The sequence below is a fragment of the Gossypium raimondii genome, chromosome 1 (assembly GCF_025698545.1).
Source record: "Gossypium raimondii isolate GPD5lz chromosome 1, ASM2569854v1, whole genome shotgun sequence".
Lineage (NCBI taxonomy): Eukaryota > Viridiplantae > Streptophyta > Magnoliopsida > Malvales > Malvaceae > Gossypium > Gossypium raimondii.
In genome coordinates, this window is record NC_068565.1 from 984,124 (window position 1) to 999,956 (window position 15,833).

The window sequence follows — 15,833 nt, forward strand, 5'->3', positions numbered from 1 at the left end:
CCCCTGTTTTATATTTGCAATTTGACACACACATACACGTAATTGTTTTCAGAGTTGGACTGGAACGGCCGGTCAAGTTGGTTGTACCGGGAATTGGATAGGGTACCAGTTTGGAATAAGGGGTTAGATTAATTGACCCTTGAACCGGTTAGACTGGTGGACAGGCTAGTTGAACTGTTTTTCTCAATTTTTTTTAATATTTTTTATTTAAATAATTTATTCAGTCGAATTGGGAACTGTTGGTTTGACCAGTTCGACCATCGATCTTGTTTTGAAAATCTTAATGTGTATGTTGTAGGTTACCTACAAATCAGTACAAAATTAATTTTGATGGAATTAAAACCAGAGTAGTTAATTGCGGGTGAGCTTGTGAGTTTTAATTCGGATGGCTCAAACGCTCTTAAATGTACAATATTTTTTAACTCGTATTTGGTTTTCATATTTAACTCGTAGCATGACATGATTAAATGATCTTCTAAAAATGCTTCAAACTTGAAAAAAAACTTAGAAAAATTGTCAATATCCATTTAATATTCGAACCTAAATTCAAGTAAGATACTCATGTTCATTATTCTCCCTCAAAGGGTTTTCTGACTTACAATGCACTGATAGAGCTCGGCTTCTACGATAGGCACATGCTGTGTTTGGTGAAGTCCTTAGGGAACATAAGACATTATCTTTAATGTTCTCTTCCACGGTAACTCACCTTCAAGAGCTTCTTTGACACATCTTGCGCAGATCCACCAGCTTAACCGGATTCTCATCTTCACATTTACTCTCACTGTTCTTAGAATTAAATTAGTGGTTGAACTAATTAGTCTAATTGATTTGATTGAAAAACCATTAAAAATAAAGAAAAAAAATGTTCAAACTCGATTGAATTGGTTCATGCTGATTTATGAGTCAGTCAATCTAATCTTTTATTTTAAATTAATATGTCAATTTTTAATTTAACCAATCTAATTAATCAATTGGTCCGATTCTAAAAATAATATTGACTCTCCCTCAAAAGGGTTCTCCGTCATGCCATCATACTGTGCTAAAATATTTGACACAAATGTAGAACCCGAATAGTTAAAACAAAATACAGTGATAGAAGCTCTACCGTCATGGTGCTTTCGAAATGAAAAAAGAAAAAAGGGGACCCAAATCCTAAAATATCTCCACTTACTATTTATACTGTTTAAAAATGTCCTTTCCCACAAAGTCCAATACCCAATCCACTTGCTTTGCGTAAAGCATAAGATAACAGAAGCGAAAAGCAAGTCTTTTCGTCAATTCCTTTCCTTTGGTTTCATCGCCATTTTTGCTTTAGATTTTAATTTCTCTGTTTTGAGAGACCATAAACTAAAGCGATCATGGAATCCGGATTTATGGAAACATAGGGAACCACTCAGTCGATTCGATCAAGAAAGTGGCAAAAACTAGATTCTAGGTAAAAATTCTGACATTCTCACTCTTTTCTCTTCTTTTTTATTCCACTTTTTTCGATTACTATAGGTTTTTTTTTTAAATGGTTAGATTCTGTTATTAGTCCCTATACTTTGTAAAAATTGTGAATTTAATCTTACACTTTCCAAATTGATCAATTTTAATCTCTATATTTTTTAGCAGTTAAATTTCCTTGGTTAGTATTGTACTATGCATGTAGTTGTATATTTAGTTGGTATTCTCTAAATAGATCATTCTAATATATTTTTCGAAGTGAAATTTTTGACACAATTTTCATGCAAGCTGACCAAAAGCTTCTTAAGGATCCTTTCATCAGTGAAACTCCTTGTTGAGCAAACTGACTGTCAATATAATATGTTGTATACGACTAGTACCAGTTTGGTCAATGTCAATAGAATATGAATTCCATTTGCTTTTAGAATAATTACTTTTATATTTATTTGATAATAATCATGGACCTCACAATTTTTATTAAATTTGTGGATGGATTAGGTTTGGACTGGACTAATTTCATTCTATTTAAATTATTATTTAATTAATATCATTTTTATTTAAATTTAATTTAAAGATATGTGCTTGGGCAAAATGTCATACCCATTTTTCGGGTCAGGCCCTGGCCTAGAAAATGGGTCCAAAATTCGGTTGAGGCCTGGCTCAGTCCATAATCAGCTCCAATTAATGATGACTGAAATTTTATAATTCGAAAAAGTATAAGAATTAAATAAAATAAAATTAAAATATAAAGATTAAATCTACAATTTTCGTAAAGTATAGGAATTGATAGCAGAATTTAACTAAAAAGAAATTATACTCTTTGATGTGTAGAGTAGAGAAACATGTTCTTTGAGACATTTCTTCAAACATTTGGAACATCGTTTAAAGTGTATTGTGCCTTTTGATTGCAGGAGAAAATGTCTTGTTTTCCTGAGATCTTGAAGTGTATTCTGTGTTGTGAAGACGAGGATATTGGGATTATTGATAACCGAACTTCTTCCAGAGATGCTTTTAGTCGAACTTACAACACTTTTCATCGTAGTTCCTCCATAGGTGAATCGTATCGTAGTTCCCAAACTTGGAGTTACCCAACATCATCCCTAAGCTCATCACCCGGAAATGAGTGGCTATATAACATTCATTCATCTACAACTTCAACCAAACCATCTCAGTCCTCGGTTAAGCCGGTTCTATATCCTCCTAGTCCGCTGCCATCATTTAAAACGTCATTCACGGCCCAAAAACCATCTCCATCACCTAAAGGACTGACACCACCTAAATCAACCACACCGTCTCCGAAACCCTCTTCCTCGTCTTCTAAGCCATGTCCATCCCTTAAGCCAACTCTATCGGAACTAGGGAAAGGAACGTACAAAGCAGTCTATCCAAAGGATGCGTTACCGATTTACATGATTCCGAAGGATATCGAGGATTTAATCAAGAGAGACATTGTGCCTGAAGTTTTGGGATTGACATCACCTAAACCAACCACACCGTCTCCGAAACCCTCTTCATCGTCTTTTAAGCCAAGTCCATCCCTTAAGCCAACTCTATCGGAACTAGGGAAAGGAAAGTACAAAACACTCAATCCAGAGGATACATTACCGATTAAGCCGGTTCTATATCCTCCTAGTCCGCTGCCATCATTTAAAACATCATTCACGGCCCAAAAACCATCTCCATCACCTAAAGGACTGACACCACCTAAATCAACCACACCATCTCTGAAACCCTCTTCATCGTCTTGTAAGCCAAGTCCATCCCTTAAGCCAACTCTATCGGAACTAGGGAAAGGAAAGTACAAAACAGTCGATCCAAAGGATATGTTACCGATTTACATGATTCCGAAGGATATCGAGGATTTAATCAAGAGAGACACTGTGCCTGAAATTTTGAAGAAGCCATTGTCTGCCTCTTCATATCAGGATTTCTTTGCAGCCCTTCTATATGCTGAGGATTCCTATATTGAGGTAATGAGATAGGTTTGCCGTTAATTAAGCAATGATTCATGAAGTACAAAGTGATGAAAACTTACAATGGGCTTGATCGGATTTGATTTGAATTGTATTTTACCGTTTTTACTAAAAAAATGAGCAAATTATTTTGTGTATGTTGAATCAAAGAGCAAATTGTTTTTTTCAGTTAAAATCTGATGGAAGAATCAAACAGTTACACATAGCGTGCCACATGTACCTCATGTTGATTTAAATTTTTATCAGTAAAAATGGATTAAATTTTTTGTAGAACCAATTTGCTCTTTTGATTTAACCCGGCTACTAATACAATGGCCTCCACGACACTTTTACTAGAAATTCATCTCTATACCCCAATTTTCAAATATGGGTAGACCCGGGTGTTGGAACGGATAGTGCAAGAAAAACAAGAAGGGAGAATGCTTTTGGCAATGACTGTCATCTAATCTAAGAACATTGTTCACTGACGTACTGGGCAAGTAAACTCAAAAAAAAAAATGGAAACGCAGAACATCATAGCTAGAAACTAATGAATGCTTTTTTCCCCCCTCTGAAACAGAAATGGAGCAGTTTTGCGTTGGAGAATGTATCCATGGAGTTCCATTCAGCAACAATCTCTCAAAAGTCGGGAGAAAACAAGCATTTGAAAGCAAGTAAAAAGATGGATGATAAAAGTTTTGCAGTATTTAAGGTGGATTCTCTTTCTAAGGCACGACCATTTCTTCTGTCAAGGGACTTCGTCTTTGCAAAACGTGTAGGCAAAGAAACCAAACCATTTCAGGTTTCGACTCTTACTCTTTGCATGATCATGCATGTACCATAATATCTAACATGATACCTTATTTGAGCTTTTCAGCCAAGACTTTATAGCATGGTGCATATGAGCTCAACCTTATTCCAAGATTCCATGTGTTTGGAGAATCTTTGGAGGATACTATATGCCCGGATATGCTTTCTATATTGATATTGAACATTGGTACTTCAAGAAAAATGTTGGAGTAACATAGGGTTCAACAAACAATGCATTTAAGAATTAATTTTGCAGCTCCCTAGCTAGCTTGTCTATCAAGTGAATAATTGGGGGTGAATGTATTTCAGAGATCTCTCTATTATAGGAACTTTATCAAATTAGTCCTCTATTATTAAATGGATCAATTTAATCCCTTTACTATTAAAAAGAATCAAATGAAACCAAAATCAAATAGAGTTAACATTTACTATTTAACAGAGTTAATATTTTAAAAGTTTTGTAAATGAAATCTTTTATTTGAAATTGAACTGCAATTGAAAAAATAAAATTTCAGACATTTTTATACCGTAAATGTTAACTCTGATACAATTTGGACATATTTTATTCCTTTTAATATTATAGGGACTAAATTGATCCATTTAACACTAGAAGGATTAATTTGATCCGTTCCCTATAATACAATGACTAATTTAGGGCATCTTAGCATTTTGCATTTGTTGCATAGTCTAGATTAATAATAATATATTTATATGGATGATTTCATGGAACTATTAACTCTATACCCTGCTGAACAACAAGAATATCATGTCATTCAACTAAATGTCTCATGCAAAGTTCCGGGAAATCCTCGTGATTTGACCTAAGTCTGCAAAATTCTTTGATGATGATGTGCAAAGTTCAAAATTCTCTTACCTCAAGTGTGTGATGATATGTTTTTCATTGATTCCATCATGTAGTCGAAGTTCGAAGTGTGAAAGGTCTTAAATCTTTTCTTTCTCCTTTGTTACATTCTTGTGTTTTTGTTGCAGGGTGTTATATATCGGGTTGTGAAGAGCACGTCCATACTAGTCGAATTCGGAGAGGAGTTTCATTCTCAGCATGATTCAACCTGCAGATATAATATTAGTTTCTCGTTTAACAGAGTATGTTTGAAAAGGGCTCACCAAGCGATCGCAGCAGTGTCTGCTTCATTAATAGGAAAGTTCCTTTTCCCTAATTCTTTCTCCCTACATCCCATGCATAACTCGGAATATTATAATCTTTATGACCATAATCTCAATCTAGATGAAAAGTCTGCAGTTCATCGTATTTTGAACATCCGAGGCCCTCCACCATTTCTAGTAAAGGGTCCTCTCTGTGCAACTTTCAACGGTAATTCCGAATCCATTTCAGAGCAACTTTCAAGAACTGGACTAGTTGTTAAAGAAGCAGTGCTGCAAACTTATCTACGTCACCCGCAATCTAAAATCCTTGTCTGCGCACCTATAAATAGGACATGTGATGTGCTAACGAGAAGCTTGAAAAAAGACATTCCAGCTTCTGATATCTTCAGAGCCAATGCTGCATTCAGGGAGATAGAGGGGGTTCCTATCGATATTCTTCCGTCTTGCCTTTACAAATGGGATGCCGAATGTTTCAGTTGTCCTTCGCTCCATAAACTAAGGGAATTCCGAGTCATATTTTCAACTTTTGCAAGTAGTTATCGGCTGTACAATGCCGGCATATCTGCCGGACATTTTAGCCATATCTTTTTGGTGGATGCTTCTTCAGCTACTGAACCAGAGACACTGGTGGCTTTCGCTAACTTTGCTGATGACAGTACAACCGTGATAGTTACCGGTGCACCCGGAAATCGTTCAAGCACTGTCCGTTCAGATATTGCTAGGCAAAAGGGATTGAGAATATCATACTTCGAAAGGCTTTACAAGCTTAGTCCATTCAAGAATGATGATCCAATGTTCATTGCACAGCTTAAGGACCGATCACTTTAGGGCTATTGCTAGGCAGAAGGGATTGAGAATATCATACTTCGAAAGGCTTTGCAAGCTTAGTCCATTCAAGAATGATGATCCAATGTTCGTTGCACAGCTTAAGGACCGATCACTTTAGGGCTGTAAATGAACAAAGTGTTCAATTAACAATTCATGAACAAGCTTGTTCAGTTATTCTCATTAATAAGCTCATTTATGTTCATTTAAAACTCAATTAAAACTCTTTTATTGTATATTAATAAATTTGTTTTATTGTTTGAGTGTTTATATTATTTATTTATAATATGATTATTAATATTTATATTGATTATTTTATATCTAAAAATTAATATATGTTTATTTATGATTTTTTTAATTCATAAACATTATTTGTAAACATATTCAACTATATGTTAACGAATATATTCGTTTAACTTAACCAAATAAACATATATCGATTTGAAACTATTAACGAACATGAACCAAACACATACAAACTTAAAAATAAACAAACGAACATAAACAGAAATTTGTTCTTTTAAACTCGGTTCATTTACAACAAATGAACAGGTTAGCCAAAAAAGAAAAATCCAAGATTACAAGAGGCTAAAAAATTAAAAAAGGCGTCGTGAAATTGTGTGATGTTTCATTCTTAAATACTTATCCTACTTCTCTCTCACAACATATAAAGTTGCAGTCAAAAGACCTTCATCGATGAAAATTTCATCAATCATTCGGAATAAAATACGAATGACAGATTAGTAACCATAATATCTAAAAGAGTTCATAAACCTATTAATCAATTCAAAACATTAGCAAGACTAGACATATTTCCCTCTATATTTCAGTTTTGATCCTTTACTTACTTTTGAATCACCAGACTCGGCATCTGCTGGACTGAAAACCGAAGAGTGAAGATTACCATTTTCTAACCATTTGAGATGATTCTCCCTGAATTCCAAATGTTTTATCCTAGCTGCCAAAGCGAGTTCCTCCATGTACAAAGATGTCTTTACCATGGTGAGTAAAACACGACTGTATCGTGAGCTGAGCATCTGTTCGGAAGTGGCAACTAACTTAAAACATGGATGTTCCGGGAAATGGGTTTCTACAGAACCATCTTCTCTCAACACAGGATAGAAGAATACAAGCCTGCCACCCATTACGAGCATCCTAGCAGCAAGATCAAGCAAGTCATGGACACACTCAACTAGGGTATAAGTTGCAGTTGATGGTATATGGTCTGCCCTTTTGTCATCAGGGACAGTGTAAGGGCTAACAATCCCCTTGAGTAATTTTCGACCACCAGACTTACGTCCACCGGCCCGAACACCGTATGGGGGATCACAGATTATCCCATCAAACACCTATGCAAAAGCAAGAAGGGATACTTATAATCAAAGACACATGGAAGAGGCGACCATAAACAAACCAAAATAATCTCTTATAAAACTTCAAATGATCCTCTCTAAGCACTCGTTCATGTGTGTTAGTGTTTTTCGATCAAAACAACACCACGAAGACTTATTGAGCTCAAAAGAATTAAGAAAAATGTTGATCAAAGAAGACCTATGAATTCAAAACAATTAAAAATAGGGTTATATCATTTTTGGGGGCCTGATCTTGGCAACTTTTCTCACGTTAGAGCCTGAACTTGGCAATTGTTCCCACATTGGGGCTTAAATTTTTTTTTGTCCAAGTTAGTCCTTGAAAACCATAAAGCTCAAGCTCCAATGTGGGAATAGCTGCCAAGTTCAAGCCTCAGATTTGAGAACAATTGCCAAGTTCAGGGACTAACTTGGACAAAAAAAAAAGATCAAGTCCCAATGTGGTAAAAATTCCTTAATTCATGCCCGAATGTAGGAACAATTGCCAAGTTCAGAGCCTAACTTAGACCAAAAAGAATTTTAGATCCCAATATGATAATAGTTGCCAAGTTTAGGCCCCAAATAATGATTTAACCCTCAAAAATACACTAGCATATTTAACAGCAAGCAATCATACAAGAAATTACCTCCTTTAATCCAGGACGCCAAGGAGGAAGGTTGTTATCTGCCCTCAACAAACCAATTGGCATCGGTAATCCATACTACAATGCAGCAAATAAATATATATTCTCAAACACATCTATTGCATGTAGATAAAAACCAAAAACAAAAAGATGAATTGCTTATTATGTGGCACATTCACCTGTTTGAAGTTACTCCAGACATTACAATCAGGGCCACGTCCATCACGAACTACTCTAATGTCGATATCTGCACCCTGAACAAATCCAAGAAGTTGTCAATAGACCAAAGTTACTGCACAAATGTTTGTCATATGATTTCCAAAAGAAAGTCATTGATTGATTGATTCAATGAATGAATATTTTGGACTAAATTGAGAAAATGCAATACCATTGTCATTGCTCCAAAGTGAGCAGCAGAAACAAGAATGCTCCCAGTGCCAACGAAAGGGTCATAAACAAGTTTCCCAGGTGCAGCCTGAGCTTGATTGGCCATTAAGAAAGCCATTTCCGCATCCATTGCTGTTGGTCCAAGATAATTTCGGGTTTTCAATTGATACATTGGTATAAGTTTCCTGTCAGCTCCACCAATTTCCCTACCAAAGAATATTCTCCTTTTAACAACCGGTGGAAGTCCATTATTAGTCTCATTTTCATCAGTTTCCATTAGCCAAAAATTGTGATCTGGGTTCTTTAAATTAACTCGACCCTGCAAAAACAAGTCGATTGAGTGTTAGAACTTAGAAACCCATTATACAAAATTTACAGATATAAGCTATTCCAATTCTTCTTCTCATTTCCAAAATATAACAATTTTTTCCTTCTCTTACATGCTTGGATGCAAGCTACACTAGTACCAACAAGCAGGGGTGTAATTGAGAAACTGATGCTTGCAAGCTACTCAAGTTCTACTCGAAAAAAACTCAAACTTGATTTGGTAATTCTCAAGCCGAGCTCAAGTTATCAATTGAACTGAATTTGAGTTCAATAATAATGGCTCACGAGCCTTATTGAGCTTTTCATTTTTAATATATATATTTAATATTTTATATTATTAGATTATGTTATTATCCTTAATATATATTATCAACCCTAAGCTTAATATTGAGCCGAGCTCGAGCTTGAATATGTACAAGCTTAATTGAGCTTGAGTACAAAGCTCAATTATATCTCAAGCCAAGCTCGAGCTTAAAATTAGATGTTTGATCAAGCTTGAGCCAAGCATTTAGATTCGAATTTTGAATGGAGCTCGAGCTTGTCATTATTCAAGCTCAGCTCAATTACACTCCTAGCAAGATATTAGGGTCAGGGTAAAAATAATTCAAATCCAACCTGATCATCTTCCAATCGAATTCTAGCCATCGAGCAGATTGAACTCAAGTATCTAACAGTGAACTCAAATAATTCGCAAATGCAAGCACAAACGATTGAACTATGAGAATTAAGCTTAATTTTTACTAACTCCTATTAAGCAAAGCTCGAGCATCTTTATCTCGAATCAAGCTTCACGACATTGATTTCAAGTTAAGCTCAAGCTCAACACTATTATGCATTAACATTTTATAAATAAACTGATTAATCAAACCTTGAAAGGAATATAGGAAAGCCCTTGAATCCGTTCATTCTGTTCCTGAAGACTCAATACTTTCCCAAAACTATCAACAGTAATCTTAAACGTACTTTCGTACTCCAAATATGGCAACTTCCGTTCATCTGGATAACTTTTCACGGCCTCTTCAAGCTCCTCAAAGTCATTTCCTTCACCCCAAAGTTCATAAATTCCTTTCACAAGTATACCTAAAAAAAAACAAATCTCAGATTTCAAAAATCAAAATCCAATTTCAATAAACAAAAGGGAATATTATTATTTTACTTCGGTTCGCGATTTTCCTAGCGACGTCTTCGTAAGGTAAATGAACGAAATGGAAGGGGGAATCGGGGTGGTGATGTTTAGGAAGCCGCCATTGTAAAACCTTGTCTTGGGTATTGAAATCGGAGCTCCGTTTGTCTCCGAAGGCTCCGAAAAGATCGGCCAAAGACTCGAATTCGGGTTTTCTGTAATCGAGAAGCCTGTGGTAAAATACGCATAGGTACCACATCGGTTGTGTTTGGAGAAAAAAGCTCAAGGAAGACGAAGGTGAGATTAAAGCAGAATAAAGGTAAGGGGGAAAATGGCTGTAAAGCTTAAACCCAAAACCCTCTTTTTCATGTCAACCTTTAACTTACCAAAACGGTGCCGTTTCATTCAACACGTGAGAAAATCATTCATGAACATTGTAACATTTTAGGTTAATTTTGAATTTTATCCCTCTACTTTATGAAAATTAAGAAATTAGTCATCCTGTTTTAATTTATCAGAATTTAAACTATCATATTGAAAATCAACTACTCAACCATTTATACGTAAAATATTAGCAAAAATAAAGAGCTCAACAATTTGTGTAGTAAACATAGAATATGATGACTAAATTTTGAAAAATTAAAATAGAAAAACTAATTTCTCATATTAGACTTAATGTTTTTGGTGTTATAATTTTGGATATGATCAATAAAACATCAAATTAATGTAATAAATACAAAACATATATGATTAACAAATTTAAAAATATTACAATAAGTACGATATAATTTATTTAATATGATTTGAATTAATTTTAACACGCTTATTCATCAATTTGCTATTTTTATAAAAAATCAACAAAACAAATCGTATACTTAATTAAAAACAAAAAAATTATATCAATATATTTATGGATAAATCAGTTTGTTTCTAAAATTTTAAGTTTTAACATTAAACAACCCACCCAACATTAGTTAAAAAATCCAAATAATTAAAAATAAATAAAATAAAATATATCATTTCCACTTTCGGATAAATTAGTTTTAGAATTTTAACATTACACAACCCACCCAATATTAATAAAGAAAAAAAAAATCAAAGATGGCTGATGGTTAGCTAATAAGTTGAGGCGAGATGCAAAATTTGGCACAAAATATCGGCCTCATCGCTTGAGAAAAACACGGATACAAACACACAATATGGATACAGCAATATAGAGACTCGGCAGCACCGGAAATATTAATAAGTTCAATATCAAAATACTCGTCATTGATTCCACTTTTCTTTTCCGGGAGGGAGGGGGGATGAGGTCGTTGATCATGTATTGATCACGTTTGATTTTACTTTTACCTTTTGACATGTCCAACACATATTTTACTGTGTCAAGACCATATCCCTGTCCAGCGCTCAGACACGTCCCTAACAAAAGTGTCAGATACAAATACTAGAAATCTAAAAGTTCAATCAGATACAAATAAATCAAACAACAGACCATGTGCCTCGGTTTAGGTCCAAACCTTAAACCCTAAACTTCAATGACAAAATCATCTACCAATGTGAGTTAGACACGTAGCGGAAAAGTGGGAAAAGTGGGAAAGGCCTACCATGTTTGTGCTGCAATCTGACGGTATCGGAAGAAAAAGAGATAGAGAATTGGTTGCCGCAACTTCCCCTATGATCCTTTCTCATTTTCTAGGAATACAGTCAGCTACCACAACATAGCTTGAATAAAGCATTCATAAATTTGTTGGAAGTATAACGCAACTCTAAACAACAACATTAATCTCTATAAATTACCAACCGGAAAGATCATTGTCCCTAACCTTCATCAAAAACGAAAGCTTTAAGAAGATAAAGTTTGACATCACGTGCAATAAAGTTCTAAGCAACCCTTAAGAACTTAATGATAATGAGATGATTATGAGGTCACGCAATTCCTAACTCGAAGGAGATGACTGCTTCAATTTTGCTTGTAAAATAAGTCCAGCTTCATCGGCTAATGTTTTCTTCTTAGATGCAACCTACATTTTAAATTACAAGTTTCATTACCAAAACAGAAAGGGATCCTTAACAATCAACAAACATTCGAAGAACAAAAGAAATTTAATCTTGTTTGCCAAAAGAAAGCACCAATATTGAAGGAAATCCATCTCAACCTAATCAACTATTCTTTTCTTCTCTTTTTTTTTCAAGTTTTCGATACATTTATTCCTTTACCCCAAGAGAACCTTAATCAGTATCATCCCGCAATGAGAAATTACAAAGATGTATCCACGTGGACATGTATGACACAAGATTAATCAGAAGGAAGAGTGATCCTTCCTAATTTCAGAAGATTTAAAGCAATCAAATCTAGGGAACAACTAACAAACAAGTATCAATGACTGCGGACTTGGTCCAATTAGTTCATGCTTCCACCTATACGAGGTGATATCTAGCAAGTCTAGGATTCAAACGCGAAAGAACCTTAATTAGCAATCAAATCTAGGTAACAAGTAACAAACAAGTACCAATAAGCCCAGACTTAGACCAGTTAGTTCATACATACACCTTTAAGAGGTGATATCTAACACGTCTAAATGATTCAAATGCCAGAGAAACTTAATTAGCACCATCCTGCAATGAGAAATTACAAAGACATATCCACGTGCATATGAACGAAACAGAACAAATCAGAAGAGAAAGCCACAATCAAATAAGCTTTAAAACAACAAAATCTAGGTAAACAACTAACAAACAAAAACTCATTAACCCAGACTTAATCCAGTTAAATCATGCATTCACTATCTAGCAGGTCACAATTCGAATCTCAATATCTGCAAAACCCTTTATACTATCTATCTTTTTTTACCACAAACAGGAACTGACAAGTACCTATCAACTCTTTATAGCGTTATATGCTTCTTTCCACCAAAAAATGATGAGCTAAAGGTAGAAGAAGGTAAAGGTACCTCGATAAGTTGATCGAAATTGGATTTCAGTAAGTTGATCTTACGCTCGCAATAATCTTTGCCTTCAGCCATTGTTTTCTGAAGAAAAAAAAATTCAAAATACAAAACAATTAGGGCAAATTAGATCATACTCCAGCAGAAACTGCAAGCGTTGAAGAAAGAAATAAATAGGGGAAAGAATTATATAGGGACCTCAACGAAGTATCCAGTGCCAACATCAACGAGAACCTTATCGGCATCGTCGAGTGTGCCGGGAACATAGAGGGAAGCAGTGAGAGGAACCAACATTTTCTTCCCTAAAACCAAAAAAAAAAAAAAATCAATATATATATGTGTATATATGACAATTAAGATATTTTATTACTAACAGAAGGAAATCAAGGAGGTGATTGATAGGAGATGGGATGGTGGACGGACCTTGAGGGCGGAGGGAAAGGTCGTGGAGAGCGGCGGAGGCGTTCTCGAGGCGGCCGGTGGCGGCGCGGATGTTATTAAGACTGTCTTGTAAGAGATTGACTTCAATATCTGCTTGTTCTTTGACTGCTTTGAGCTGATCTAAGCTCATCTTCTCCATATCCCCCGTTCTGATCACTTGTTGGCTTCCTCCTCCTCTTGACGACGCCATTGTTTTTGCTTTTTTTCTTTCTTTCAGCTAATCGTCCCCTTTTTCCTCTATGAAGTAAAACCTAGAGATAGAGATTGCAAAAATGGAATCGAAAAAAATCGATAAATCTATATCCTAATCTCACCGAACCGGCAAACCCTATTTCATATTTTCATTTAAAAAAAAATCTATCATGAACTTATAACCTCATATATTAATTTAATATAATAATAATAAATAGGGTAAACTATACGAAGGTCATTAAACTATATACATTTTGGTAACTGAATTTTAAAAAGTAACAATTTGATCACTAAACTATTTAGAAGTTTCATTTAAGTCACTGAACTATTTGAATTTTTTTATTCAAGTCATTGTGCTATTATTTTTTTTTGCTTTAAAAAAAGTTCATCTAGCAAGTTCTAAGCAATGATTTTGCGATCAATACAATGGATTAATATTCATCAATGAGTAAAATAACACAACTTAGATCATAATCAATCTAACAGTCAATGTTGGGGATCAAAGAATAAAATTATTTGAGTTTTGGTTCGTAGGTTCGTGGCGTTCAAAGTTGTTTCATGAAAATACTAAACAATAGAAGAGAAGGGGAAACAAAACTTTCGATTGGCACAAACAATGCTAACAAATAAGGTCATATAGTAGCGACTTTAACAGTTCAGTGACTTAAATAAAAACTTTTGAGTAATTCAATGACAATTTTATAACTTTTTGAAGTTGAATGGTCAAAATGTAAACTTACTAGTAATTTAATAACCTTAAATATAGTTTACCCTTAAAATTAATACTTTTATGATAGATAATTTATTTATTAATATTTATAATATATAAAAGGTCATTACAAAATTTTTACCCAGAAAAAGTTCAAATATATATAATTACAAAAATATAAAAATATATAATTTTAATTTTAAAATAAATTCTATAAATATGTTTGAATTTTTAAAATTTTGTAAAAAATATAAAAATATATTAGAAAATTTAAAATATTGTAAAAATATAAAATATTAGAAATTGTAAAAATAAATTTAAATAGTAAAAAATATTGTATCCTAAAATAAAGTATATATTGGTGAATCACATTCAAAATATTAACAATTTGATATAAAATTGCATATAGTTAAAAATACAACCAAATTTTATAAAATTTGTATTTTTAAAATATTTTAAATTTTGAATAAATTTTATACTATTTTTTATCATTTAACAAAAGATATATTTTGGTATTCAAATGTAACAATATTAAATTTTAGAGTGTAATTAGGTTTTAGTGCTGATTTAAATAAATTTTATTATTATTATTATTATTATTATTATTATTATTATTATTATTATTATGTTTGAATTTTTCGTGATTTTATCAATAGAATAAATGTAGTATTAATTGTAAATTTGTTTAATTTGTCAAGTATGATTGTAATTTAATTTACATTTTAAGGTTTATTTAATAGAAGTTAATTGCTAATATATCAACTAATTATGAATTTACATCAAACCGACTCTAAAACTCAAGTTAAACACTAAAAAGTTGTCGATTGAGTTTTAGTTTAGTTGGCATCGGCATTGTTGTCGGTGTAGAGGATGTGGGTTTAAACACGTTTTATTCACCAATTTAAGGGTTGAGGAAGGGTTATAGGTAGTTTTAAATATTGTATAAAAAAACATTAAAAAATTAACATCGTTATCTTCAAGTACCAATATGTATGACTTTTGTCAAATACAAGTACCACATTAGAAAAAAAAATGTCAAACTTAGATAACAATTTATGTATTAAGACTATTTAAAATAAGTTATACTATTTTAATTTTTTTATTTGAAAAATCAATAAATTTATCACTTGACCAAAACTTAATTTTGATGTATTATTATTATTATTATTATTATTATTATTATTATTATTATTATTATTATTATCCACACTATATTACCTCTGTTATTTTTAACACACCCATATATTTTAAGTAATTTGTCAAAGCAATTAATCACATCAAAAAAATTTGTTAATATATTTTATATAATTTATTTTCATCCATATTGTACTATAATATTTTTTATCATCTAATTACTTGGTTGAAATACGTCAAATATTTAATTATATAATATTATTATAAAATTACATTTTAAATATTTTTAAATAAATATAAGAGGTAGTAGGTTCGAACATGTTGAAATGCGTTTTATTTTCTATTTAAATGTTAGGAGGAATTATAGATAATTCTAGTTTTTGTATAAAAAAAAATAAACTATTCGAAATTGATTACTTCGAAT

At 33.1% G+C, this 15,833-nt stretch overlaps 3 protein-coding genes across 3 annotated transcripts; 1 reads left to right on the top strand and 2 right to left on the bottom strand.

The window, feature by feature from the left end:
* The first annotated feature begins 1,187 nt into the window (after positions 1-1,187).
* LOC105773818 (probable RNA helicase SDE3) lies at positions 1,188-6,428 on the top strand. The gene is made up of 4 exons (XM_052629077.1): positions 1,188-1,435; positions 2,358-3,416; positions 3,979-4,200; positions 5,199-6,428. Exons 2-4 carry the CDS (start codon positions 2,364-2,366, stop codon positions 6,159-6,161), a joined length of 2,238 nt encoding a protein of 745 aa, XP_052485037.1. The 5' UTR covers positions 1,188-1,435; positions 2,358-2,363; the 3' UTR covers positions 6,162-6,428.
* Positions 6,429-6,659: 231 nt separating this feature from the next.
* Positions 6,660-10,657, bottom strand: LOC105773845 (uncharacterized). Its single transcript, XM_012596000.2, has 6 exons — positions 10,022-10,657; positions 9,734-9,945; positions 8,540-8,857; positions 8,331-8,405; positions 8,155-8,229; positions 6,660-7,507 (listed from the first exon to the last, which is right to left on the bottom strand). The coding sequence occupies exons 1-6, from the start codon at positions 10,245-10,247 to the stop codon at positions 6,962-6,964; spliced, it is 1,452 nt and encodes a 483-aa protein (XP_012451454.1). The 5' UTR covers positions 10,248-10,657; the 3' UTR covers positions 6,660-6,961.
* A 574-nt stretch (positions 10,658-11,231) lies between these two features.
* LOC105773852 (prefoldin subunit 5) lies at positions 11,232-13,731 on the bottom strand. Its single transcript, XM_012596012.2, has 4 exons — positions 13,357-13,731; positions 13,132-13,235; positions 12,940-13,017; positions 11,232-12,009 (listed from the first exon to the last, which is right to left on the bottom strand). Exons 1-4 carry the CDS (start codon positions 13,562-13,564, stop codon positions 11,926-11,928), a joined length of 474 nt encoding a protein of 157 aa, XP_012451466.1. The 5' UTR covers positions 13,565-13,731; the 3' UTR covers positions 11,232-11,925.
* Between the last annotated feature and the right edge of the window lie 2,102 nt (positions 13,732-15,833).

What these genes read in the sequence shown, in the direction of transcription:
- LOC105773818 (XM_052629077.1), top strand. Translation starts at nt 2,364, where the DNA reads ATGTCTTGTTTTCCTGAGATCTTGAAGTGTATTCTGTGTTGTGAAGAC. An exon ending in CTGAGGATTCCTATATTGAG is followed by an intron (nt 3,417 to 3,978) that starts GTAATGAGATAG and finishes CCTCTGAAACAG; the next exon opens with AAATGGAGCAGTTTTGCGTT. An exon ending in AAGAAACCAAACCATTTCAG is followed by an intron (nt 4,201 to 5,198) that starts GTTTCGACTCTT and finishes TTTTTGTTGCAG; the next exon opens with GGTGTTATATATCGGGTTGT.
- LOC105773845 (XM_012596000.2), bottom strand. Translation starts at nt 10,247, where the DNA reads ATGTGGTACCTATGCGTATTTTACCACAGGCTTCTCGATTACAGAAAA. An exon ending in TAGGAAAATCGCGAACCGAA is followed by an intron (nt 9,946 to 10,021) that starts GTAAAATAATAA and finishes GTTTTTTTTTAG; the next exon opens with GTATACTTGTGAAAGGAATT. An exon ending in TTTCCTATATTCCTTTCAAG is followed by an intron (nt 8,858 to 9,733) that starts GTTTGATTAATC and finishes TTGTTTTTGCAG; the next exon opens with GGTCGAGTTAATTTAAAGAA.
- LOC105773852 (XM_012596012.2), bottom strand. Translation starts at nt 13,564, where the DNA reads ATGGCGTCGTCAAGAGGAGGAGGAAGCCAACAAGTGATCAGAACGGGG. An exon ending in GCACTGGATACTTCGTTGAG is followed by an intron (nt 13,018 to 13,131) that starts GTCCCTATATAA and finishes TTTTTTCTTCAG; the next exon opens with AAAACAATGGCTGAAGGCAA. An exon ending in ATTTCGATCAACTTATCGAG is followed by an intron (nt 12,010 to 12,939) that starts GTACCTTTACCT and finishes TTTAAAATGTAG; the next exon opens with GTTGCATCTAAGAAGAAAAC.